Genomic DNA, 26,427 nt, shown 5'->3' on the forward strand with positions numbered 1-26,427 from the left:
CCTGTTAATAATTTAATTTAAAAATTTTATTACCGTTAACAAAAATATAATTTGATTAAATAACTATCGATATTTGATTAACATAATATCTTACACATATAAAATACTCGATAAATTCTACATACTTAAATTCAAATCATTCATAATAAGCACCACTAAACCCTAAGGGTTGGCGTAATGGTGGAGGCTTAGGACTTAGGAGTTTGCTGCTCTCTAGGTCTTAAGTTCAAAACTTCTTAGATACTATCAACTCTTGTGTTGGGTCAGTCTATACGAAATTTTGCTCTGACTCAAGAATTAGTTGAGATGCGCGCAAGCTAACCCGGACACCTTAAGTTATAAAAAAAAAAAATAATAATAATAATAATAATAATAATAATAAGCACCACCAACCTAACAGTAATCCGAACTCGGATTGGATAAAAGACTGGCCCTAAACAAAAGCTCCAAATCTTATTAGTCCGGAGTGGAAGAGGCTCCGATTAACCTCAATTACATTAGGCGCCACAAATCCTTATCAAACTCTACTACAGTCGATTGCGCCTCCACCAGACACACGCATGCCCGTTACTTCTCTTCGATTTCAATTTCCACAATGGTTCCGAAGCAGCCCAGCTTCGCGCCTCTGGTTATCAAAACCCAAACCACCTCCGAAACAACTACTTCGCTTCTCCACCTCCTCTTCGTTATCATCACTACCTTCTCCTCCCTTCACCGCCACTGCAACCTCACCTCCGCCGGCGGAAAACCCTGCTCCCCATATCACCGCCGTCAAATGGACTCCTCTCCGTAAAAAGAAAGTCGTAATGCGTGTCGGTTACGTAGGCACCGATTACAGAGGTCAGTCCTCCCTCTTTTCCCCCACTTACTCTCCTAATTCATACATACATTATTGTGTATTTGCTTTAATCAATTTTCCTAAATTATAAACCCTAAATATTTTACATAATTTTTTTAAAAAATATTTTACATAATTTTTTATTTTATTTTTGGTGTTTGGTTTGACACTTGAAATAAAAATATTTTATTATTTGAAAGGAAAACTTTGATTTAATATAGTGTAATTTATAATTTTTTAGTGAGTTAAAAATATTTATTGAAAATACTAAACCTGTTAAAAGGTAGTAAGTGAAGTGTAATTTTGTAAAAATAGATTTATGAAATTTTTAGAGGTAAATATCTTTGAGAAAATGATGCAATTGCTTTGATTTAAATATGGTGTGATTTATAATTTTTTAGTGAGTTAAAAATATTTATTTGAAAATGTTAAATCTGTTAAAGAAAGTAATAAGTGAAGGGTAATTCTGTAAAAATAGGCTGACTTAATTTTTAGAGGTAAGTATTTTTGAGAAAATGATGCAATTTCTTTTTGTTTAAACAAACAACAGTCAAAACAAACGGAGTCTTAATCCATTCACATTTTTCTGTTTTTGCTTTGAATTTACAGGTCTGCAAATGCAAAGGGATGAGCACTCACTATCCAGTAAGATATTTTTCACACTGTCTTTATTTGTTTTGATTCAAAGTACTTACTAAGCAGGGGAAAAAACTGAAATTTTTAATTCTTGGAATTTTAATATAGGAGGCCCAAGTTTGATTTTGGTCTCTCTCTCTCTCCCTCTCTCTACAGATACCAACTGGTGTATTGTTATGCTCTGTTTGATCTGATTGAGTTTCACATTGGGTTAATTCCACTTCAAAATATTTCATTGAATCTAAATTTATATTCCCCTGACCTAGATTGTTTCAATAATGGTTGCTTCAATGATTTGAAATTTCATTTATATATTTGGTCTGTTGTCTTTTAGAAACCAGGTCGTGGTTTACCTATTATATGCAGTTCATTATCTGACCTCTTGCTGAATGTTTCAATCTAGATTTTCACGTCTTATCATCGTTACGTCATTGATTCATATTGTTAATTCAAAATTTCACTAAATACTAAAGTTTGAAATGTAAAGTGTATAACAAGCGAGCATTTCTTATTCTATATTGATTGAAGATTATGTGTGTGGTTTATTTCATTTTTGGACTACTATTCTGGCTCAGCTGTTAAAAGAGACTTCAGTTTTTGAGTTTTATTTTTTATTTTTTATAGCCTATCAAAAGAATAAAAGTATTTTTTTACAATAAAAAAAAAAAATGAAATTCTAGAGTTATTGCTTAGAAGTGTTTCTAACAAATTCAACTGTGATTTCAAACTATTAAGAGTTATTGCTTAGAGGTGTTTCTAATAATTTATATTTTATACACAATTGTTGGGCAAAAGGTAGTATTCGTAATTTTGTGTTGTGCCCTTTGGATATGGTAAAATTATTAACTACATCACATACTTTATCAACCTAGCCCGTAGGGACAGGATTTTGCTAAAGAATTACAATTTTGTAATGTAGCCATCGAAGAAGAATTGGAAAATGCCCTTTTTAAAGCTGGTGGCATTCGCGATAGTAATTTTGGGGATTTGAACAAAATTGGGTGGGCTAGAAGTAGCCGAACTGATAAAGGAGTAAGATGCTTAAAAGCCATTTATTTTTCTTATATTGCTCAACTTTTTTTCCCCACTATATATTGCTTACATCATATATGTAGTAATGTGATAATCTTTTACGCTGGTGATTTATTTTCTAGGTGCATTCCTTGGCAACCATGATATCCTTGAAAATGGAAATCCCAGAAAATGCATGGAAGGAAGATCCTAATGGCATTGCTCTAGCAAATTATGTTAATGCTTATCTTCCTACCAATATCAAAGTTTTCAGCATTTTGCCTTCACGAAGGTCCAATCATACGTGCATCTTTTAGTCTGTATAATGTGTAAAACTTTCAAATATATTTTCATATATTTTATTTAAATAGTTTGTTAGTTTTGTGGTTGTATTAGGTGTTAAAGTGACTACTAGTGAGGAGGGATAATGCCTGATTTAGTGGCTTATTATTTCTTAGAGATAGAGAGAGAGAGAGAGAGAGAGAGAGCCCAACAATTAGAATGATGGGTATATTTTAATTTTGTTAGAATTACTTTGTCTTTTAATCAATGGCAAAATCAAGTTCATAAAATGAAAAATACGGGAAGCACTATCTAAAGAAAACACAAACTGTTTAATCATCTTGTGTTTTGGATTGTGCGGGTGTGCTAAGACCAAGCTTGGTCCAAACAGAAAAGGCTAACTTCTAACAGGTGAACTATCCGTGGTTGAATAAATAATCGCCAGTCCTTTTTGTGAAGAAGACTTAGACCAAGTTTGGCATGACCTAAATAATACAAAAATTCAAAAAGTCACTATCCTATTTAAGTCAGATCATCTTATTTAAATCACATCACCTCTCTAACACATCACATCAAACCCAACCCAAACCCAACCCATATAAGCCAATAAGTCAAAAAGTGTACTTTTTTAGAACATCCCAAACCAACCCTTAATAATTTTTTCAGGTGATAGAAAAAAATAACCTCTGAAATAAAACAGTAAATGCTTATAAAATAAAGATTGAAGGAACTAGAAATGAAAAGTAAATTGATTAACTAAATAAGGGTGCTGGAAACTAAGGAATGTACGGTGAAGATAAGATACTACTGATAAAAGAAAATAGCATTGTTGATGTGTTGTTTAATTGGAGTAGAGAGGGGCTTTTTTCTTCTTTTCTTTCTTTTGTAGCTGTTGTGCATGGTGGTTGGCAGACATTCTCAAATCCATGGCTGCATTTTTCCCATTTCTTCACTATCTTGTTGATCCACTAAGATGTTCTTGGAAGCACATTAACCACCCCTACTACTGCACTTGCATTCTATAGCCATGTGTCCCACATTCACCCCTACAAAGGCCTTATGTGTCTCTCTTCCTTAAAGGACGGATCCAAGATTATTACTATGGGGGTGCGAAAGTATGTTTGAGGATGCAAATCCTTATAATTTTTAATTATTTTAAATTTTCTAGTATAATATATGATATTTTTCAAATTTTTGGGCCCCCTCCACACCCCCCTAGATCCATCCTTGCCTTAAGCCACCTGCTTTCTACCTTTGTATTGTCATATAACTATTTCGCTGAATGTATGGGATTTGTACCCAACATACAAGAAGTAGATAAGACCAATGTTCAAATAAATAATAACAAATTCTCCACTTTTCTTTTATCAACATTTCCCATTATATTTCCTTGTTTATTTATTTATTTTATTATTGTGGCCTGTTTCAGGAGCTTTGATGTTAGAAGGGAATGTAACATTCGCAAGTATTCTTACCTCCTTCCTGCTGAAGTTATTGGAATAAAAGATAACTTCACTACTGCTGAAATTGATTATCATCTATCAGACCTCAATGATATATTGAATGTTTTTGAGGTAAGTTTTTCTGTTATATTTAGACAAGTTGTTCTTGGGTGCACTTTTCTGGTAGGAAGATATTTTTACAAAACTTTAGCTGCCACATGATTTTACATATTCTTGGACATATTTTCGGTGCACTTGTTGTCATGGACAAGGATGGATCTAAGGGGGCACGGAAGTGCAGTCGCACCACCCAAAATTGTAAAAACTATGTATATTATATTAGTAATTAGTAAGATGATTTTAAAAGATGGGAAGTTTCTTGTGTTTTTGCTCCCCCAAAGTTCAAGTCCTGCATTTTAGTTGGGTTATCATGAGGTCATCTATTTGACCATGCAATCTTTCTTACTTTTGAATTCTGATAAAAAGTTAGAATGGGTAGAAGAAAGTTTGGATGGTACCACCAAGTTTGGATGGTACCACCTCTGTCTTATGTGGTGGGAGAGAAATAGATGCATTTTTGAAGAGTTAGCTCCCGCAACCCAGAAGCTCAAGATGTGGCTTTTACGTACTTCTTATTTTTGGTGTCAAGGATTTTTTTTTTTCTTTTTCAATTGAACTTTTATTTTTGTTGAAATAAATGTATAGAGAGAAAGAGAGAGAATAAATTGTGTATTGATTGATGTATCTAATGGTGTGTTGAGCTCTCTCCTTTATAGAGGAGAGGGAGAATAATTACAAACCGAAAGTAGAAGCACAAACCAAACAACATTATTAAAGGTACATTATTAAAGCATACTAATTATTATACTAACCTAATTATTAAAGCAACATTTTACATATTATATTCTAACAGCCCCCCTCAAACTCAAGGAGGATAGGAACCAACCAACTTGAGTTTGGAGAGAGTAACAAAACAGAAAAATAAAATAAAATAAAAATAGGATATGAGACACTGTATGGTCGTGTCAGACCGTTGTAGAAGACACTGTATAGTTGTGTCGGACCGTTGTAGCAGCTAACCGGAATTAATGTCGGGACAGTTTATGGAGTCTTGCCGGACCCATGTAAAAGCTAACCGGAATCAATGTCGGGACAGTTTACGGAGTCTTGCCGGACCCATGTAAAAGCTAACCGGAATCAATGTCGGTACAGTTTATGGGGTCATGTCGGACCGTTGTAGAATACACTGTATGATGGTGTATATAGGCTGCCCAAATATATATACATGGATATATATATCGAGCCCTCAAAAGTCGCGCCCTCAAAAGGCGCGCCCACTTCACCAAAAGACGTGCCCGACAGAAAGGGTCGAGCCATCAAAAGGGACGCCGGACACGCGGCGATGCACGTGACCGACAGAGTGTCGTGTCGTCCTCTGCGGCATTGTCTATATGAACTAAAGCGAAGCCTGAGGCTTGGAAGCAGAACAAACCAGTTGAAACCTCTGCGTTCTCTGAGAGCTTTTCTCTAAGAGCTGCAAACCCTGAAACACTCTGTAACATCTGAAACACTCAGCAACCCATAACATGGCCTCTTCTTCCCGTTCAGCTACCCAGAACATGGCCTCTTCTTCCCGTGGTCTGCTCACTCTTTTTCCCGACCTCAACGAGTCCACAAGAGAGATAACTGGTGCGGTTGCCCGTGAATCTCAACCAAGCGCCCCTGAGTTTGCTCCGTTGAACTTTCCTATGCGGTCAGTGGAGCAAAGAATGGCAGTGCAATCGGATGTTGAGGCTAATCAGTATACATTGAAGTCATGTGTGGAGACCATGACTGCAGTCACAAACTTGTCGCACCGGCTTCAGAGTAGGACAAATGAGGTGCAGCAGTTAAACGTCCAACTGGCTCTGCTCCAGCGCATGTATAAGGATGCGCGAGCAGAGATAAGTGTGCTAAAGGCGGAAAATAAGGAGCTGAAGCGGAAGGCCACCATGATGTTCCGATTTGGAGGTCCGCCATATGCTGTAGTGGAGGAGCAGGGGGGAGTGAACGTGCTCGGCAGCGTGGGAAACACGGAGGCAGTACCGTCAAGGGCCGCCCTAGACGGAGGCAAGAAGAAAAGACCAGCAACATAGTAGAGAAGGGAAAAGAAAAAGCCCTCCTGTGTAAGGGAGGTTGTTTGTTTGTTTGTTTGTTTGTTTTTTTTTTTTTTTTTTTTTTTTTTTTGGTTGTTTTGGGTTGTGGTGTAAAATAGTGATCGGGGTTAATCCCAACAGAACTAAAACAAAGATTGTGAGATGTGGAATGTTCTTGGTGTTGTTTGTGGTTTGTTTTGTTTAATAATAATAATAAGAATAAAAAATAGATAAAAAAAAAAGGAGAGAATATATATATATATATATATTTTTTTTTTTTTTTGAGTGGAGGATGTTGGTGGCGATGGTGTAATGTTCAAAAAGAAAAGATAAAAAATAAAATAATGGTTTGAAAAACCTGGTGTGTGAATCTGTGAGTTGATAGTGCGTATTATAATATATGATAATGGTGTGGTGGGATGCAAAAGGTGAAGGAGAAATGATGGGTTGAAAATGGTTTGGGTCAAAAGTGGTGGTGAAAGGCACAGGAAAAATTGATTAAAAATAAATAAAGAAGTGGGGATGGGTTCAAAAGTGGACACGGTTAGTGGGGAACATGAGTGCATTGATTATTTGATATAATAATAATAATAAAAAAAATAAAAAGTTAGACCAGTTGGAGAGAATGAGTGGAGTATGGTAAGGGTTTTTTTTTTTTTTTTTTTTTTTGGGTTTGGTGCTGGGGTTCTTGAAGCTCTCGTCATTGTCACTCCGTTTGAGGTGGTGAAAATAAGACTGCAACAGCAGAGAGGATTGAGTCACGAGCTATTAAAGTACAAAGGCCCTGTACACTGTGCTCGTTTGATCATCCGTGAAGAAGGCATCCCTGAAGAGCGAAGGTAGAGGTAGAGATCTCGGCGACGTAGACAGCGAGATCGCCGATCCGGCGTATACATCGCCAGAGACCGATTTGAGATCGCCGATTCGGATCTGCTTCGGTACGATCAGATCGTCGCTAGCCTTCTTCGCCGGCTGACGATGACCGTTGATCTTTGAATCGAGAGACTCACCTCTCCTCAAAATCATCACCTGTCCCATCACGAGATTATTGTGATGGTAGTTGTTGTGGTTGTGACTCTTTCTCAGATGTGAGAAGAAAGGTTTCTCTTGGAAAGGTTTGAAGCTCAGATTGAGCTCATAGCTCTTCTCTGCGAAGACGAGGATGACGAGACACATGGCCCGGTTCCGATCGTCCATCTGAGTTCGTCAGAAGGCGTGTTGGCTCGCGACGGGAGCTCGGCGGAGGTGTGGAAGCTTGATTTGCTGGGCTGAGTCCGACCCGACTGTACGAGTCGGGGCGTGTGTGGTTGACTTGGGTGATCGGATCTTGGTAACCGGGTCGGCCTACCAGGGTGCACTACACGGGTTCTATCTGTGGCAAAGTGGTAAATTGGCGAAGATAGAAGAAGTACCCGATCAGTTCTCGGGATTTTTGTTTTTTTTTTTTTTTTTTTCTTGAGAAATCTGATTGGTTGATTTTATGGGATAACACAGCATTTGGATATGATCACCTTTGAGACTGTGTATATACAGAAGAGAGGGGTTGAGGTCCAGCGGGCGGCTAAGGCGAGGCAGCCGCCTGCCGGTGAACCAAAATTATTAGATTCTTAACCTTGCTCTGATACCATGTTGAAATAAATGTATAGAGAGAAAGAGAGAGAATAAATTGTGTATTGATTGATGTATCTAATGGTGTGTTGAGCTCTCTCCTTTATAGAGGAGAGGGAGAACAATTACAAACCGAAAGTAGAAGCACAAACCAAACAACATTATTAAAGGTACATTATTAAAGCATACTAATTATTATACTAACCTAATTATTAAAGCAACATTTTACATATTATATTCTAACAATTTTATTTTATTTTTGTGAATCCTCACCCCTTCCTGTGGATGTTATCTCCATTCTCAATTTCTCCATTGAGCATTTTTTTTAAACTTTTTTTGGTCCGTGTTTGCATTGGGTGTTTATGATTTATTAATACATTTTGTATTATTTATTTATAAAAAAAAATATAATATATATACCAGAAAGAAAAGATAATTTGTCCTGACCATTAATATGGTGGTCTTTTAATTTTATGTTGTCTTTAACTTAATACTATAGGTCCATCAAAACGAGCCTTACTGTTGTTGTGCCTTGATGAGAATACCCCTCTTGGTCCTGTTAATAGAGGCATGTTGGTTGGGCTGGACTGGGTAGAGATCTGCCTTCCTGCTTTATTAATGAGGAGCGACTATTTTCCGACTTTAATAGGCATTCACTTCAGACAGCTTACAAGTTTTTATTGCTTAACTAAGTAATTACCTCTTTCATTATGGCTCTATTTGTTTCGACATAAAATATTTTACACAAAAAATTATTTTTCTTATAAATTGATTTTACACAAAAAAAATTTAAAAAATTCAGCATTTGATTGACAATTGAAACAAAAATATTTTATATGCTAAAACTTAAAAGCGAAATTTTGATTCAATAAAGCATCATTTATGACTTTTAAGTGAGCTAAGATACTTATTTGAAAAAGGCTAAATGTGTTGAAAAGGTAGTGAGCGATAATCAACCTTGTAAAAATTGATTTTTGAAAATTTTAAAGATAAGTCATTTTTGAAAAAATGATGCAAAAATATTTTCTTTAAAAAATATTTTACATACTTTTTGTTCAACCAAATAACGGAAAATGAGTAAAATATTTTTGACAAAAACATTTTACGTCAAAACAAATGGAGCCTATGCCATGATGATATTTTGTAAATGGATGGTTTAAGGTCTTCGTAAATAATAGAGATTGTCTGTATTTTTGCAGGGGTCATCTGTTAATTATTTTGTTTCTATGAGTGGTATTGCAGGGAGAACATCCTTTTCACAACTATACCATACGATCCAAGTATAGGAAACAAGTGTCTGCTAATCAATTATCCGGAAAGGATAGAAGAGCAAGATACACTGACTCCAAGGCGAGTGATGGAGAAGAAACTCTTGGAACAGATGATTTGGCTGTTACAGATGTTGAGGGAGACAATCATAGTTCATCACAATCCATGCTTTCTGTAAAAAATCTAATTGAAAGTCGTGATGAGAATGGGAATGATTTGAAGGATCGGGAGCCCATATTGGCTGTTCGTGCCAGATGGCTGCATGAACCTGACGCAAAAGACAGACTTAGTGCTGCCCATTTTAGAAAGATTTTTCACTGTTCTTGTGGGAAGCTTGAACGGTTGCTTGGAATAAATTATGTAGAAATTTCCATCTTTGGAGAATCATTCATGTTGCATCAAGTAAGTCTCTTGGGTATAAAACCCTAGGACTGTTTTTGTCTTCTTCTTTATCTAGGCCAAGTAATATTTGCACCTTTCCAAAGGCTACCCTTTTAACTTAGTTTAGATATAAACACTGTCATATTGGTGCGAGAGATAACATTTTAGGTGCGACACAGAAAAACACATGTTTATGCATTGAAATTCAACTTGTCCATGCAAGAAATAAAATCAATAAAAAGAAGTTCGTATAATAGGCCTGGAGTTCATTGCTAAATGATACTTAAAAGGAGCAGGTTTTAACTTAAAACATCCTATATAAAGGATGACATTGAGATATACATGTTCATGCATTGAAATTCAACTTTGCCTAGTCAATCTTTGGGAACAACCCCAAAGGCATTCTATTGACCTTTATAACTTATTATTGATGTAATTGCTTCCAGATGCCCTTTTTACACATGCTTGTTTCAGTGTCATTTTTTTTGGATCACCTTGTTTATGTTTGGATTTATTATTTCACTTGGGCATCAATTCTCATGATTTATGGGCAAGAAGCATATAAATCAGATTGATATAGAAGTACTATCATCTAATATTGCCTGTTTCACCGACCTAAGTGATTTTCCAAACAAAATACCTACATACACACACCTGCACTCAGAAGTTTTAACTGTGGATGTACTTCTTTATGAATCCTGTATAACTAAGTAAATCAACATACTTTCGCTTCTTTCGAGGGACATAAATAGGGATAGGGGACAACAAAGCAGTTTTCTTTGCATAGTAATTTTGTTCTACTCATTTCATCATAATGTTAATGCATTGCATTGAACCAGATCCGCAAGATGGTTGGGACTGCCGTGGCGGTGAAACGTAAATTATTCCCTAAAGACGTTCTAAATTTATCACTGTCCAAGTTCTCACGGATTGTTCTACCGCTTGCCCCATCTGAAGTCCTGATTTTGAGGGGAAATAATTTTGAATTGAGACACCAACCGGGCAATGTAACGAGGCCCGAAATACTGACATTGGTTGAATCAGAAGAAATTCTGAAGGCAGTAGATGAGTTTTACAATTCGTTAATGTTGCCTCAAGTCTCGAAATTTTTGGATCCTTCAAAATCTCCATGGAAGGAATGGGTTGACATATTGGACGCAAACACAAGCATTCCAGAAGCAGAATTGGATGAAGTCAGGAAGGCTTGGATATTGTGGAAGGAGAACTTTCAGACTAGCAAAACTGCTACGTCAAAGCTGTGAACAAATGAGCCTCAGACAAATGAGCCTCAGACAAGTTACGTGGAGAGCAACCCATCTGGCAAATACAACAGCATTGCTATCTTCAGTGTTTTGGCTATGGGATTTCTTATCTATTCAAGCACAGGTCTCTGATCAGCATCTACTTTTCTCCCCATTTTGAGCAAGCTACATCATTTATTTTAACGGTGTTTGTGAAAATCTACCAAAAGGTATGTGTGTGTCTTCCTTTTTCTTTTTCAGGTTGAATGACTCAGTTTTACAAAAACATGGGTGACATTATCTGATTTCTTGTTTGTTTTTTTCTATGCAATTTGTGTTCATACAAGGAGAATTTGTCATATGCGCGCTGCCCTGCCTTCCTGCTACTTCTCATTGGTTCTTTTTTGAACAGGTTTCTTCGAACTTACTCGTACAGTGAAATTACACTAATGATTGAATTCTTCGATGTGTTTCAGTTCAAGTGACTGGCTAAGAAGTGTTCAATGGACCAAGCATCGATGAGGGCTTCTATGAGAAATTTTGCAGAAAACAGGTAGCAATTATCAGCATCAAGTACAAGCTCTGGATTCAAATTGGATGTATGCCCTTCAACTCAAGCCATTTGCAATGTCATCCAACGCGAGCAGAAGAATGTGTATTAATTATTTATGCCACCATTTAACAAATCACTCGGAATAACATCAATCTCCTTTAGTGAGTCAAAAATGTGGAAGACTCAGACACACAACAGAAGTTGAATTTTTGAAGTCTATGTTCTGCCTTCAGCAGAGCCTTGCTCAATGATTCTTGGAGCTTATTATTCATGTATGATTATTTTCGCACTTAATATGCACATTTAGCCAGCTTCTGTATCTATTGAGCATCCAGTGGGTGTAAACAATTTTTTTTTTAAAGGCAAAAAGTACAGAAAAATTTCTTGTACAAGTATCTTATGGTTATAACTTTCTCACATATATGTCATCCTAATCAAATGCAGTACTAGAAGGTAAAATTTCATTTCCATCACCAAGCTAGATTTCATGCATTATTATTATTATTATTATTATTATTATTATTATTATTATTATTATTATTATTATTATTATTATTATTATTATTATCTGGTGGTGCCCAAAACACCCTATGTTGTTATCGTCGGATGTTTGAGGGATTAGCGGCTTTGGTCCCTCTTTGAAAAACAAGTTGTTATCAGTCTTGCACAAATGGGTGTCAGAGTCTGGATTTGGATTTATATACTTTTTTGGATTTCATTGTGTCTTTATTTCTTCATTGATGATAATTCTTATGTTCTTTATATCACCTTGATACTTTCTTAGTATCATCTTGATACTTTCTTAATAATATTTGTTCATTATTTATTTAAAAAAAATATATATATATATATATATATATTGTTATCAGACAACCACACTTGCAATTCATGCGAAGGCATGTCATACTAAAAAGAGCTTTTCCATGACTAAACATTCATAATATTTCATTCAAATAATTCACTTCTATGCATTTTTATTTATTTATTTTTTTATAGGTTGAATAGCTAGGTATCAGTTTTCAGAAGAATTCTGCATAGAGTGGCAAACAAGTCGAGCAGAATTTTAATATATTTGAGTTTATTTATTAAGATTTTAATAAATTCGATCTCAAGTTTAATAAAAATTTAACAAACAGAATTAGAACGGAGTTGGTTTAGGCTTAGCTTGAGTTTAAGTCTGTTCACGAGCCTTAACGAGTTAAAAAAATTATAATACTTGCATATGAGATTAAAATTAAAACTAAAACTTTAATTATACAATTATATATATATATATATATATGCATAGGCCCCATTTGGGATGCCAAAGTTTGCCTAAAATAGTTAATAAAGACAACAAAAAAAGGCTAATAGGCATTAGTTGTGTGGATACGAGCATCAGTAGTAGGGGAATTCGCACTCTCTGAATTTCTCTATGCATTTCATTTCCTTACATCTTTAATTTCATGCTTTTAATAAATTTTTTATTTTGCTAATCAAATATATATATATATATATATATATATAAGTATATATTATATGTTAAAAGAAAGAAAGGAGAGAAGCGAATATACAAACTTGCTAAGATAAGAGAAAGAAAAATAAAAGATTTTAATCAAGTTAAGTGTATCAAAGGTGAGGACTCTAATGTATTGGTGAAGGATGAAGAGATTAAGGAGAGATGAAAGAACTATTTTGAGACGTTAAATGAGGAATATAAAGGTAGGTCAAAAGGGGAGGAAGTAGGCTATAATAAGGAAAACTAGAACTATAGATTCTATTGTAGGATTAGGAACTTTGAAGTGGAGTTTGCACTTAAGAAGATAAAATTGAATAAGGCTTTAAGACTCGATGATATATCTATTGAAGTGTGAAAATGTTTGGGTACGAAGGGGGTTGTTTGATTGATTAGATTATTTAGTTAGATTTTATTGATTAAAAAAATACTAAAGGAGTGGAGAAACAATATTTTAGTGCCAATATATAAGAATAAGGGAGATATTCAGAATTGCAACAAGTATAGAGGAATAAAATTATGTGTCACACAATGAAAGTGTTAGAGAGAGTGATGGAACGTCAATTGCGAGATATAACAGAAGTGTTAGAGAATCAATTTGGGTTTATGCGTAGTAGGTCAATAATGGAAGCGATCTTGTCACGACCCCATTCTGCCCCTGGTAGAATGATGCCATGATGGCCAGTAATCCGAGATCACCAAAGGCCAACTTCCAAAGTCACACACAATCAGAATATTTATATGGGGCTTACATGTGCGGAAGCAATAAATTTAAATCTAAATCCATAAGAGCTATGCATAGATCAAATGAAATAACATACATCATGACATGGTTTACAACTTTGCTAAAATAAGTACATATTACATCTTGATCAAAAGGCTTCTCAAACCGACATATATAAGAGAAATGAATTACAAAGCTAAGAAGCATAATCTTCAAGATGCTAGCAAAACATGAATCCAAAACAACTTGCAAATAATATCTAGGCATCACCACATTCTTGCTCGTCACCTACATATATATAAGGAGAGGGTGAGCTTGGATACTCAGTGAATGATATTAGTAATAAAGGTTTGAATGATTGATATTCGAGATCTTTATCAAAACAATACATAGCGTATCTTATACAAAATCAAGGGATGAACCAAGTTCATCTATCAAGTCTTTCAAAGCTTCAAGGGATGCTTACTAGCATCAATATAATACAAGGGATGACATTCCTGACAAAATCAAGGACTAATCGACCCGGAATCGATTAGACAAACCCATCCATACAAGACCGTCGGTGGCAAGAGAGATATCTCAATAAGGGTACTAGTTGCATTATAGTCACCTAGCACTAAGGACTTTCCAATAATATCATCAAAACAAGATAATTCTTGATACAAAACTAGGAATAATCATTCATACTTGATCAAACACTTTTCCAAAACAAAGCAAAGCAAAACTTTTATCAAAACATTATAACATAACTTTATTAAAAATACCACTCACATAGCTCTTCGGGTGTAGGGATTAAGGCAAGAATCCAAGACCTACAAACACATGGCAAGGTCCACTGAATGTATTTCAAGAAGACAAGAAGGAATGCTCACAAAAATAAATCCCCGATGATGTTCGGGCCGGGGACGGGGATACATTTTCCAACCCCGGCCCCAGCCCGACCCCGGCCCCGCCCTGTTCGGCCCCCTGATTCTATTCATATATATGTAAATATATGTGTGTTGTGTGGTTATATATATATGTGTGGTGTGTGTGTTTGGTACAACAATCATAACACATAATATATTATATCATATATATGAGTATGGTGTGTGAGTTGGCATGAATCATCTAGGGAAAGCCCACATCATCTGGCCCCTCTCTCTCTTTTCTCTCTCTCTCTCTCTCTCTCTCTTTCTCTCTCTCTCTCTCACTTTCACTCTTTAACACACAACGCAACTTCTCTGGTTCCCTCACCACCAACTCTTTCTCTGGTTCTCACCGGCAGCTTCTCACCGCCGATTCATCTCTCTCTCACGATATCTCCTCTCTCTCTGGATCTCCTTCTCTCTCTCTCTTGTTTTTTGCTTTTATTCTTCAGATCTAGAAAATGGTAGAGATGAAGATAAAGATGTTGCTGGTGGAGCTGTGTTTTTTTTTTTTTTTTTTTTTGGCCGAGGATTTTCGGGGTCGAGGAAACTCGATCCCCATTAGGAGGCGGGGGTGGGGGCGGTAGTGGGTTCCCCATCGAGGATTAGGGCTGGGGACATGGGAGTTTTTACCATCGGGGATCGGGGACAGGAAGAGTGATCCCTGGCCCCACCCCGCCCCGTTGCCATTCCTAGGTAGGAGTAGTACTGATAGAAGATAAGTTGAGAGAGAATAAATTAAGATGGTTTGGTCATATACAACGGAGATCAACAAAGATAGTGGTGAAAAAATATGATACAGTGACGGTAAATAGTAATGTTAGGAGAAGAGATAAACCTAAATTGACATGAACTAGTGTAATAAATAGAGATATGAATCTCCTTAATTTAATTAACGAAATATCCATGAATAAAGTCTCGTGAAGAAGAAGGATTCATGCAACCTACCTCATTTGATGAAACTTAAAGTTTGGTTTGGTTTTGTTTACTAAAAGAAAAATCAATATCTTACCAAAATAATAATATCTACCATCACTATTATATAAATGTATTGTCTATAGTTAGTTATTATTTGCATATAAATAAATTTAATTGTTATTTACATTATTTAAATATATAAATAAAATATTTATTTTATTTTTTATACATTATTTAATATATAAATAACATATTTATTTTAGGGGGATGCACCAATAAATCCCAAATTAATAACTTATACACTGTTTAGTCCTAAAAGTTTTCTTATAGGCTGAAAGGTCCCATTACAATGTTTCAAACATCAGATTAATGTTTCGAACATTAGATTTCGAACATCAGATTAATGTTTCGAACATTAGATTCCAAACATCAGATTAATGTTTCGAACATTAGATTGATGTGCAAATGGGACTAAATGAAGCATAAGAAAACTTTTAGAACTAAATGGTTCAACTTTTCAGAAACTAGGACTTATGGGTAAATTTTCCTTTATTTTATTACTCTATTTAAACAAATGTTAAATGAGCCGAGCTAATGAGCCAAATTTTAATATGTTGATCTTATTTATTAAAATTTTAATGAGCTTGAGTTTAAATTCTAACTCAATAAAAATTTAACGAGTCAAATTCGAATAAGCCCTTACTATATTAAGCTCGAGCCAATTCATGAACGAGTCTATCCATTTACTGCTGCTTTAATTCGACATAGGCCTATTTTGACAATTAGAAAATAAATCAGATTATTGACTTATTGGAGTCATGTTATTTATCTACTTTTTTTTTTTTTTTTTACACTTTTCTTCAAAAAAAATTTTTTTTTTTAAATCAGAACATTAACTTCTTTTTTTTCTACTTCTCAAAATAGGTTATACTAAAAATTGTTTTAAAAAGTAGGTTAAAAATTAATTTTTTGATTTTAAATTTTTTTAAAAAAAAAATTAAAAATAAATAGATAACATGACTAAAAAAAAATTACTCATTTCATTCCAAAATATTAGTCCCTTATTTTAGTTTTTATTGTCTCAAAATATTAGTTCTTTTCAAAAATCAAGTACAAAAATAATATAAATTTTCTATTTTACTCTTCTTTTAAATTCATTAAGATAAAAAGTATAATTATGATATTGATATTCTCTAAAAAATGTATAATCAAAAATTAATTTTGAAATTTTAATTTTTTTAAAGTATAATAATTATACTATTAAAAAAAATTAAATTTTTTTAAAAAAAATATGCTTGGTTGCCGTTTTTTGAAAAAAATTTTGAAAAAATGATTTGAAAACTGTTTTTTGAAAAAAAATGCTTGTTTGGTTTTCAAAAAAATATATCATTATAATTTCAAATTTCCCTCTAAATTAATGATTGAAACAATTAAAAAAATACAAAAAAATCACATCAAAACATTCTCTCAGATTTTTTAAATATATATATATATACATAATACATATATGTACCTATATGTACCTATTCTACTAAAGTCTACCTATCTCATTTTCAAAGTCTGCCTATATATACCTATTCTGCTAAAACCTATCTATCTCATTAATTTTTTAAAAAACATAACTCATTTTTTAAAATAACCAGACAAATTATATAAAATTTTCAAAAACTCATACTTAAAAAATCACAACCAAATCAAACAGAGTGATTATTTTAAAATGGAAGGTGTAATTGACTTTTAACGGGCAAATAGTTACCAAAATTGGCAAATGAGGTGGTCCAATCTTCCTCGTTTTCACTAGTATGTCTAGTACCTACACCCACTCATACACACCAGTCTCTGACATATCACATCATCATATTTCTCCATGAGAAATTATAGTTTGTCCTCCGGGGCAAATTTAAATGATGCTTCAACATACATTTCATTCATTAAAATAATAGGTTTTATCAATTTTTGTCTCTTATGAAAAGCCAACATAACAAATATCATAGTTTGTGTGGTGTGTAACAATACTCTGAAACACTAAGGTCAAGTTTGGCATAATTAAAAAAAGATAAAAAATTAAAAAGTCACTATTCTATTTAAGTCACATCATCTTATTTAAGTTACATCACCTCTCTAACACATCACTTCAAACCCAACCCAATCTTAACCCATATTTCATAAAAAGTCAAAAAGTGCACTTATTTAGGCCTCGTTTGGCAAGAGGCTATTTTAGCCAATTAGCCAAAAAGTTACTAAATTAGCCAAAAAGCCAACAACCCATACTAAAAAGTCAAAGATTCTCTTTTCTCTCTACTTTTTGCACATCTTTTCGTAATTAGCCAAAAAGTCATCCCAAACGTATAATTTTTTTTTACCTACATTTTTAGCCAAATAGCCAAAAAGTTACTAAATTAACATGTTCCCAAACGAGGCCTTAGTCTTCCCAAACTAGGCCTAAATAATTTCTCTTTCTCCACCTGCATTGTTTGAGATTTTACTAACCCAAAAAGAAAATAAAAAATAAAAAATAATACAATAGGCATAAAAATGTATCATTATTCAGTTTTGTTTTTTTCAAAAAATATGCAAATGCATATGGGAGAAAAATCAATCACCCAGACAAATTAAGATACATCCAAATATTAGACCTCAAAAAAAATAAAAAATAAAAATAAATCAATGAAAGAATTAGACTTCAATAATGTCAGTGAAAAATAATTAAAAAAAGTGATAAATATTAGAAATATTAATAATTAATATCATAATTTTTTTCACTAATGTATAATAATTTTTCAAAAACTATTCAGGTAATTTCCCCAAAATCAATCACCCAGACAAATTAAGGTACACCCGAACATTATTACTCACTACAAAACCCCACAAAAACAGCCATAGATTGGTAGAAAATACTAAATAACATTACATTATTTCATCCTACAATATGTATATTATTTAAAACAAAGGAAAATTCTGCCGAAGCTTTCCTGAAAATCTGTAGCACATGTTTCACCATAATATCATAAAAAATATATCATGTAGAGGGCCTATGATGCTTAGGGGTTGTTGTATGGATGCAAGTAGCAGTAGTAAGGGTATCTTATACTTTTCGAATCTCTCTCGATGCATATCATCTTCCTGTATCTTTAATTTTATGTTTTAATGATTTTTTTTTTTATTGATAGAAAAATGTAGAGGGCTTATGATGCTGGAATTCCAAACAGTCCATATTCTTCATGCGTGACATGCAGTAGTACCAAAAAAAAATTCGAGATATGAGACTACATATTAAAATGAGGTCACAAGTTTTTTTTTTTAAAATTTTTTTTTTTGATAGGCCTCAGACAATAAGCTAAGGAGAAATCACTATACAGTAAAAAATATATATATAAGGGAGTGCAAGTTATATCTTCATAGAATTTGAATTGCATTTTATTATAGGATGAGTTGTCCCTACCATATCTATGTATTTTTTTTTTACAGTAATGTTAGGTATCATAAAAATATTTTCATAAAAATAATTATGAAAATTTCATAATCCTTAAATTATACTTAGAATAAAATATCATACACTAATCAAAATAATTCAAAGAACATAAATTTTTCCTAATCCCCACTTTTTCCTTTTTCTTAATATCCTCCTGTTAACTAATTTCCCGAGATAAGCTAAGTAACTTGATAGTTGTGCCATCTCTGACACTGCCACCATGCCCGATACTCCAATGAAAACAACAATGATACAGACCACTAAAATATCACCACTAACATCACCACTAATGAGGTGGCAAATCTCCCCAAAAAAAAAAAAAAACTAAGGCACAAAACATATGTGGTAATGGATGAGACCCACTACCACATCCCTAGTGCAACCACTAATTAGTGGTCTGCATCATTTTTCCCAATGAAAATATTGGGTGTTTAAAGTTCGAGGGAGAGAGAGAGAGAGAGAGCGCGACATACAAACAAGTGTGTGCATGGCTTCCTCACCTGTTAAGGATGAGAGTGGAAAAATAACTGCACACTTGATAAATAAAAATAATAATAATTATTATTATCGGCAAAATAAGAGTACAAGGTGTTTGTGTGTGTGCGTGAGAGAGAGAGACTTTTCTACCTCTCTTGCTTGTAGTTGTAGCACATAAAAACACATTCATTCACATGTTAACCTAATATTGGATATTATTTGGACTTCTCTGGGGCATATAGCTATCAATCATAGAGATTCACATGTAACTCAAACTTATATATATTGGGAAGAGTAAGATTTATCCTTTGACAGCGTACTTCGTCCACCCACATTTGCATACAATTTATCAAAGTAGAAAATATGAGAAAAATAAAGAAACAAGAAGAGGAACAAACAAAAAAGTTAAAGATAAGAAGGTTCCCTTGATTATTCTTGCTCACTACTTTCTCTCCACTTATGGACTGCTTGCAGTACTGATTGCTTCACCCCTTGTGCATCTATCTCCTGATCGGCTTGTCCTTCATTCAACACCTACCTCAACCAAACACATTCACGACACACATAAGCAGAAATCCTCTAATTTCTGTTGACGTAGTCATGATTTTTTTTTTTAATTGTCGGCAACAAAAAAGAGTTTTACAACAGTTAAATCAACCATATCAGTTGTGAAAAAAATTATGAATTGATACGTATTGAGAACTGATCCATACAAATGTTTTATTCCCACCCATTACGGGGTGTATTGTGTATTGACAGATACGATAGGAAATGTATCAAGCTGTGTTTAAAATTATGTGTTTATGCGTGACTGCGTGCGTGCACGAGAGAGAGGGGGGCACCAATCAGTATCAATGATAGCATTGTGATATTTGGAGTATCGAATGAAACCCAGATGATGCAATCGTCAATTTTTAAAATCATGAGAAAAAAAAAATAGCTTTATAGCAGTTGAACCAATTGTATTAGCTATTAATCAATTATGAACGCACGGGTATTGAGAATCAACTGATAGGCATGCGATTTTCATTCTCACTAATATACTGGAGTGTATTGGTATAAAAAAGTCAAAAACTCGAAACATATCAGTTGACATGATATGTATCGAAAAGAATTCACTTTCTTACATATCCTCCAATTGCTTCGAGATGGAAGTCGGTTGAGCAAGAAACCCTAGCTTGGAGAACATCAAGTCCCATAGATTCAAAGGCTTCTAATATGAAAACAAGCAAACCATTGCAACTTCTTTCAGAAACCACACTAACTAGAAATCCCTTTTCTTGGTCTTCCACATGGACCTGCTGGTGATAGATTGATCAAAAACCCTAGTTAATAGTTATATATACTTAGCAAGAAAGCACAAGAAAATAGGAATATGAACACAATTTGAAATCTACCATAGGGAATGAATTTTGGGCAGTGGAGTTTTGTGCCTCTGCAATCTCTTGATTTACTCTTTCCATTTTTTGCTTCAGATCCTTTATGTACTTCAACACATCTATCATAGTAGATGTTTTCCTTTGCTTAACAGATTGAAACAAGAAACGCACAGCAAAACATCATGTTAGATTTCTACTATAGTACTCTCTTGGTTTTAAATACTATGTTTAGACAACAAAGTCAAGCTCTCTTGTTGGAAAATAATTTTATATGCTTATCGATTTTGAGGCAATTCATTAGAGTTTGAAATGGAAATGACATAGAGAAATCAGGATTCAGGATGATCAAAGAGAAACAATTGGAATTTGGAATTATATCTCGCATATGATTACATGTAATAAATAAATAAAGACTAAGAATTAAGAAGAAAAAGAACACAAAGTTCGAGAAAGGCCATCAACTAAGATGGGAGGATGAGATTGCAATGAATTAAATTTATCTTTATCATCTACAAGAAAGTTCTTTGTTTATAAAACCGTGTGGGGTTTCATATCTTTCTTTTCAGTTTGAACTTTTAAGTCTCCGAGATCCTTTCGATGACCTATGTTTGTTGAAAGGATCGATCTATACAATCCAACCTCCTATATTATTGAAGGTTAATGAATTTAAAGTTAATTGCAAATTTAACTTGGAGTTTGGAAATCAAGGGCTTGAAAAGAAGACATGATTGATCTTTCTCCCAAAAATAATAGGTCATGGGATGGAGAACAAGAAGAAGAAGAAGAAGAAGACATTATTGATCTTTCTACCAAAAATGTTTTCACAAGAAAGGTTTACAACTGTCTTTTAGGAGAGAAGAGGGTGACAAGCAAGGCAAAGAAAACAAGAAATATAGAGAGTTACTGCATGGGGATTTGTGATGGAACGAAGTGGTTGTAGCTTCCTATACACGGCTGCTTTCTTCTGCTCCTTGGAAACCATCTCCCTCTCCCTCCCTCCCTCCCTCCCTCACCCTCTCTCTCTCTCTCTCTCAAAAACACATAAGCCATGGGGGCTGACATGCTTTTTTAAAGGGATGAGAGCCCCCTCATCAATCTCAAAAGGTGATGCGGTTGTGAAATTACCAAACCCACCCTAATGCCACAAACAGCTTATAGATATGCACATGCCCTTTCATTTTGTAATTTTTGTATTTTTAACTGTTTTCTCAATAATGGTATAATGATTATATTTTTACATTATATTTAGTTTATTACGAGAATTGTCATCACTATAATAATTTAAAAACCTCTCTTTACTTATTTTTATTTCAATTGTGATAGAAATTCTTATATATACATGATCCCAACAACATCCACTTTCATTCTAATCACTCATAATATGGAGTCCATACATATATGAGCGGATCTTACACACACATCAAGTGTCAAAATCAAATTGGGGTCATGAAACCCCCAAAAAAGTAGTCCAAACATTCCTGTTTTTATTTGTAGAATTCGAGATAAGTGAAACTTTTGTTTGTAATACAGGAACAACAAATTCATATGATCAACTAGAGGTTTGTTTGGAATGTTAACTTCTTATTTTTTTAGCTAAAAAGTCAAAAAGTTACTAAAAAAATCAAAAAGCTAACAACCCATACTAAAAAGTCAAAGATTTCCTTTTCTCTCTACTTTTTGTACATCTTTTCGTAAAAAGCCAAAAAGTCATCCCAAACATACTAGTTTTTTTTACATCACATTTTAGCCAAAAAATCAAAAAGTTACTAAAAAGGCCTGTTCCCAAACGAGGCTTTAGTCTAAGCTTAAAAAGTTTCATTTGAGATAGATTTTGTTGACTTTTTAACTTTTATGAGAAAATAAATAAATTTATTATAGTTTTAATGTGATATTTTATCTTATTAATTTTTTAACTCTTTTTTTTTTTTTTACTATTTTAACCCTGTAACTTTATGCTAGACGAATGCTAAATGTGATTATTGTAAAAGTACTGTTCTTTGAAAAAGAAAACATAATTTCTTCTAATTGGTTGTCAAATGACACATGGATAAGAAGACAAGAATAATTTTTGTATCTAACATTTGGTAGTAAGTGAGATATTGTCAAGTGGTGGCTTATTTGAACGTAATTGATTTATATAATGAGATTTATTATATTTGTTTATATTTTATTTAATAATGAGACTAACAATTGATGATTTTTTGTGGGGCTACCACCTATCAATGGCGGATGGCATCCTGATTATATAAAAAGTAAAATTCTACATTTGGACATTTCAAAATTTCTTCCTTTTAAGTCCTCATGATAGGTAGAAGAGATGCCAACATCTTACAAAGTCCTTAGGATGATATCATACAATGAGAAATTAAGTTCATCTCTCACCTCATTGCATTTGCTTTTTTAATATAATTTTTTCCACTGTATATCTTGTCAATTATGTTTAGGTATCAAACTTTCAGTGACATCCAAATCAACATAGCTGGCTTTTCAAATAAATTTTAAAAGGAAAGATTATGATCCACACCCCTCAAGGGTATATATCATATGCACTTTATAATTTTTTTTTTTTTTTTAAAAATGGCATAACTTTTTATGTTCTGAGCCATAAAAAAAAGAAGAAGCTATAATCAAACAATACATAAGATATAATCAAATAACTCATTAGTCATAACTAAAAAATAATAATAATTAAAAAAAATTACATAACTTAAAGGTGCATACAGTGGAGAGTATATATAGTAAAATTTTTCATTTTTAAAAGTTACTCATCTTATCAAGTGACAACATATAATTTGAAAATATTATCAAAACTAATCTTAGACGAAGCAAGATATTTTTAAGTCTTGTTAACAAGTACTCTTTTCTGGAAAAAAAAAAAAAAAAAAAAAAAAACCTTACTTTTCATTAATTTCAACTTTAAAGTAATTTTTTTCACAAATAATTATATTAAACAATGTCCTAGGCATACTTCTTTTTTTTATAACGTAGTATCTAGACTAATTCCATCGTTTATTTGTGGGGGTCTCAATTAAAATTAGGATAAAAATCTGACCTGGCCTTAAGAAATTATTAACAGCTAAATATATTTGTACCAATTCCATCGTTTATTTGCAGGGAATCTCAATTAAAATTAGAACAAAAATCTAACATCACCTCAAGAAATTATTAACACTTAAATATATTCGTACCTAAAATCTTGAGGGAGCGTACCCCGAAGTCTCAAAGTCTTAACCATAAGGCCAAACTTTGGGATTATGTCCTAGGCATACATATTGACATTTCCATCTATTTTTTTGTGACCAAACAAAAGAAAAAAATACTATATAGAATTATAATTTTCTTGGGGCGTTTGTTGCGTCTTTATCACCGCTTGGTTTGGTGCTATCATATGTTTGCCTTAGTTTTTTTGATCAATTTAGTTGGCATTTAGAAGTTTAGCTATGATGATGTTTGTACCATTCCTCCCTTTATTTATGTAATGTCCTTATACTTTGTATTAATTTTTCAACAATAAAAGTCTCTTTTTTGTTGATCAAAAAAAAAAAATTTATCAAAAAGCTTATGGTGTGCACTCCTTTGGGGTGCAGATGCACCCTACCATAAATTGGTATAATTTTTTTATAAAATTTCGTAATATTAATCAAAAAATACAGAATTTCACCATAAATTAGCGTTACAAAATATCTAAAATTTTGTATTTCATGTAACAAAAATTTGTGTTTAGGTTACGACATTTTTTGTTATGTCAATTTATAATGAGATTATAAATTTTATAATTGATATTATAAAATTTTGTAATAAAATTATATCAATTTGTAATAGGGTATATATGGTGTGCACCCATAGATTTTTCCCGATTTTATATGAATAATGATAACACAACAAATAGAGGATAGTTTGGGAATTGAACAAAGAATGGAAAAAGACGTAGTGCATGGAGGGTACAAGGTGGGGGTGGCTAGCATAAGTTGTAGAGAGTGAAGATGAAAGAATTTTGGCTCGTGATTGAAAGAAAAGCATCTCCCAACAATTGTGATTTTTGAATACCTCCAAGCCATACTCACGGGGGAAAATTAATAATCTCTCTCTCTATCACTCTCTCTCCACCCTATGTTTCCTATCTATGTAGAAGAAAAAACAAAATGTCAGTAATAACATTAATAAATAAAGCAAAGATTTCTAAGAACACGTACATGTTGCAGGCACAAAAACAAGGGAAAAAAAAATGCAAAAGATAAGAAACAACACTCTTTCCATCATTTGGGCAGACACAAAATTCTAATATAAGGAATGAACATATATAAAGGCCTAATTACAAAAGGGTGACTTTTGGGATTAGACTCTAAGGAGTTGAGATTTCAGAAATCATCCTTAGGTGATACTATATAATAGGGTCATTCAACCATATAGCGGTAAGTCGCAGACCTGCACATGGAGAGGGATTTGAATCCATACTTCTGACACTGGGTACAGTTCACCTAGGCCTGAAAGGTTCGTCCTACCAACTATCGCCCAAGTGACTGGCCCGGAGAGAATGGAACCTAGGATCTCAAGACTTATGGCTTAAGCCTTACCAAGTTGATTTTTATCAATATAAAATGTGAAAAATAATATGAAAACATATATAAATAAATTTTTTATTTTATATTCACAATTTTTTTTTTTTTTTTTTAGATCGGCAAAGAAAACTTTATTGATAAAACACATACAAAGGATGATAAATTACATCAATAAAGAGGAGTTTGGAGCTAATTCAAGCTACAATCTCCTAGTTGGCGAGAAACCAACAAACAGAGCAAAAGCAAGACAAGTCCTGAGCATAACAGCATAACAACCCGCATTGCATAGCAGACCAACAGGTCAGATCAACCATCACCTCTCTACATAGTTACTAAGACTATACAGCCACAAAGACTTCACAACACAAGCACCAGAGTTCACGCAGCATCATTTCTGCGTTACACACCAGAATCTAACATACTACAAATAGATAACATCACCATAATCTAACATTAGCAAACAACAACAGATATCAAACTACAAACAGCAACAGATCCTGAGCAAGCTCCAACCATAGAGGAGATAAGAAGGAGGAGAATAGAAGCAATCACAATATTAACTGGAGAATCAAACATTGCCCCTGATTTGTCTCCATTTGAAGATAAGATCATTAAACTGTGTAGGGGAAATCCTTAATTGAAGCTTTGAGCCAAAAGGCTGATCTAATTTTGATGAGTTCAAGTAGACCAGATGAGTTGGGTTATGCGTTAGAAAATACACATTCATTTATGTGCTTCCAAAGAGACCAAAGAACAATTAAGGGGATGGCTCTCCAAAATGATCTTTCAAGCTTCTGAAATTTACCACTCATCCACCAAGTAAGCCGATCATCTACTGATGTAGGAATGCACCAATGAAACCCCCAATCTTCAATCACTGCAAACTATATTAACCAAGAGAAAGGGCAATGAAGCAGGACATGAGTAGCATATTCCATTTCAGAGATACAGAAGGGGCAGAGGGATGAGGCATTGTTGTCAAGAATACCAATCTTGTGCAAAAAATCTGAAGATTTGATCCTGTTTTTTCAGGCCAACCAGCAAAAGAAGGAAACTCTAGGGGGCAATACAGAACTCCAAATATGTTTGCAGATTCTTA

At 33.6% G+C, this 26,427-nt stretch overlaps 2 protein-coding genes across 3 annotated transcripts; one reads left to right on the forward strand and one right to left on the reverse strand.

The window, feature by feature from the left end:
* Positions 1-387: 387 nt before the first annotated feature.
* On the forward strand, positions 388-11,785 carry LOC114316667 (Pseudouridine synthase family protein). Its single transcript, XM_028263347.2, has 8 exons — positions 388-840; positions 1,448-1,483; positions 2,394-2,506; positions 2,629-2,777; positions 4,197-4,341; positions 9,195-9,623; positions 10,442-11,073; positions 11,320-11,785. The coding sequence occupies exons 1-7, from the start codon at positions 561-563 to the stop codon at positions 10,862-10,864; spliced, it is 1,575 nt and encodes a 524-aa protein (XP_028119148.2). The 5' UTR covers positions 388-560; the 3' UTR covers positions 10,865-11,073; positions 11,320-11,785.
* A 7,863-nt stretch (positions 11,786-19,648) lies between these two features.
* LOC114316666 (uncharacterized) lies at positions 19,649-21,918 on the reverse strand. Of its 2 annotated transcripts, none has more exons than XM_028263344.2 (4): positions 21,674-21,918; positions 20,788-20,913; positions 20,518-20,691; positions 19,649-19,924 (listed from the first exon to the last, which is right to left on the reverse strand). In XM_028263344.2, the coding sequence occupies exons 1-4, from the start codon at positions 21,749-21,751 to the stop codon at positions 19,820-19,822; spliced, it is 483 nt and encodes a 160-aa protein (XP_028119145.2). In that variant the 5' UTR covers positions 21,752-21,918; the 3' UTR covers positions 19,649-19,819. The 2 variants fall into 2 exon arrangements, with proteins under 2 accessions (XP_028119145.2, XP_028119147.2); XM_028263346.2 differs by having other exon boundaries at positions 20,518-20,688; positions 21,674-21,810.
* Positions 21,919-26,427: the final 4,509 nt, after the last annotated feature.

Source organism: Camellia sinensis, chromosome 14 (genome assembly GCF_055761805.1).
Source record: "Camellia sinensis isolate YWXY chromosome 14, ASM5576180v1, whole genome shotgun sequence".
In the NCBI taxonomy this organism is placed as follows: Eukaryota; Viridiplantae; Streptophyta; class Magnoliopsida; order Ericales; family Theaceae; genus Camellia; species Camellia sinensis.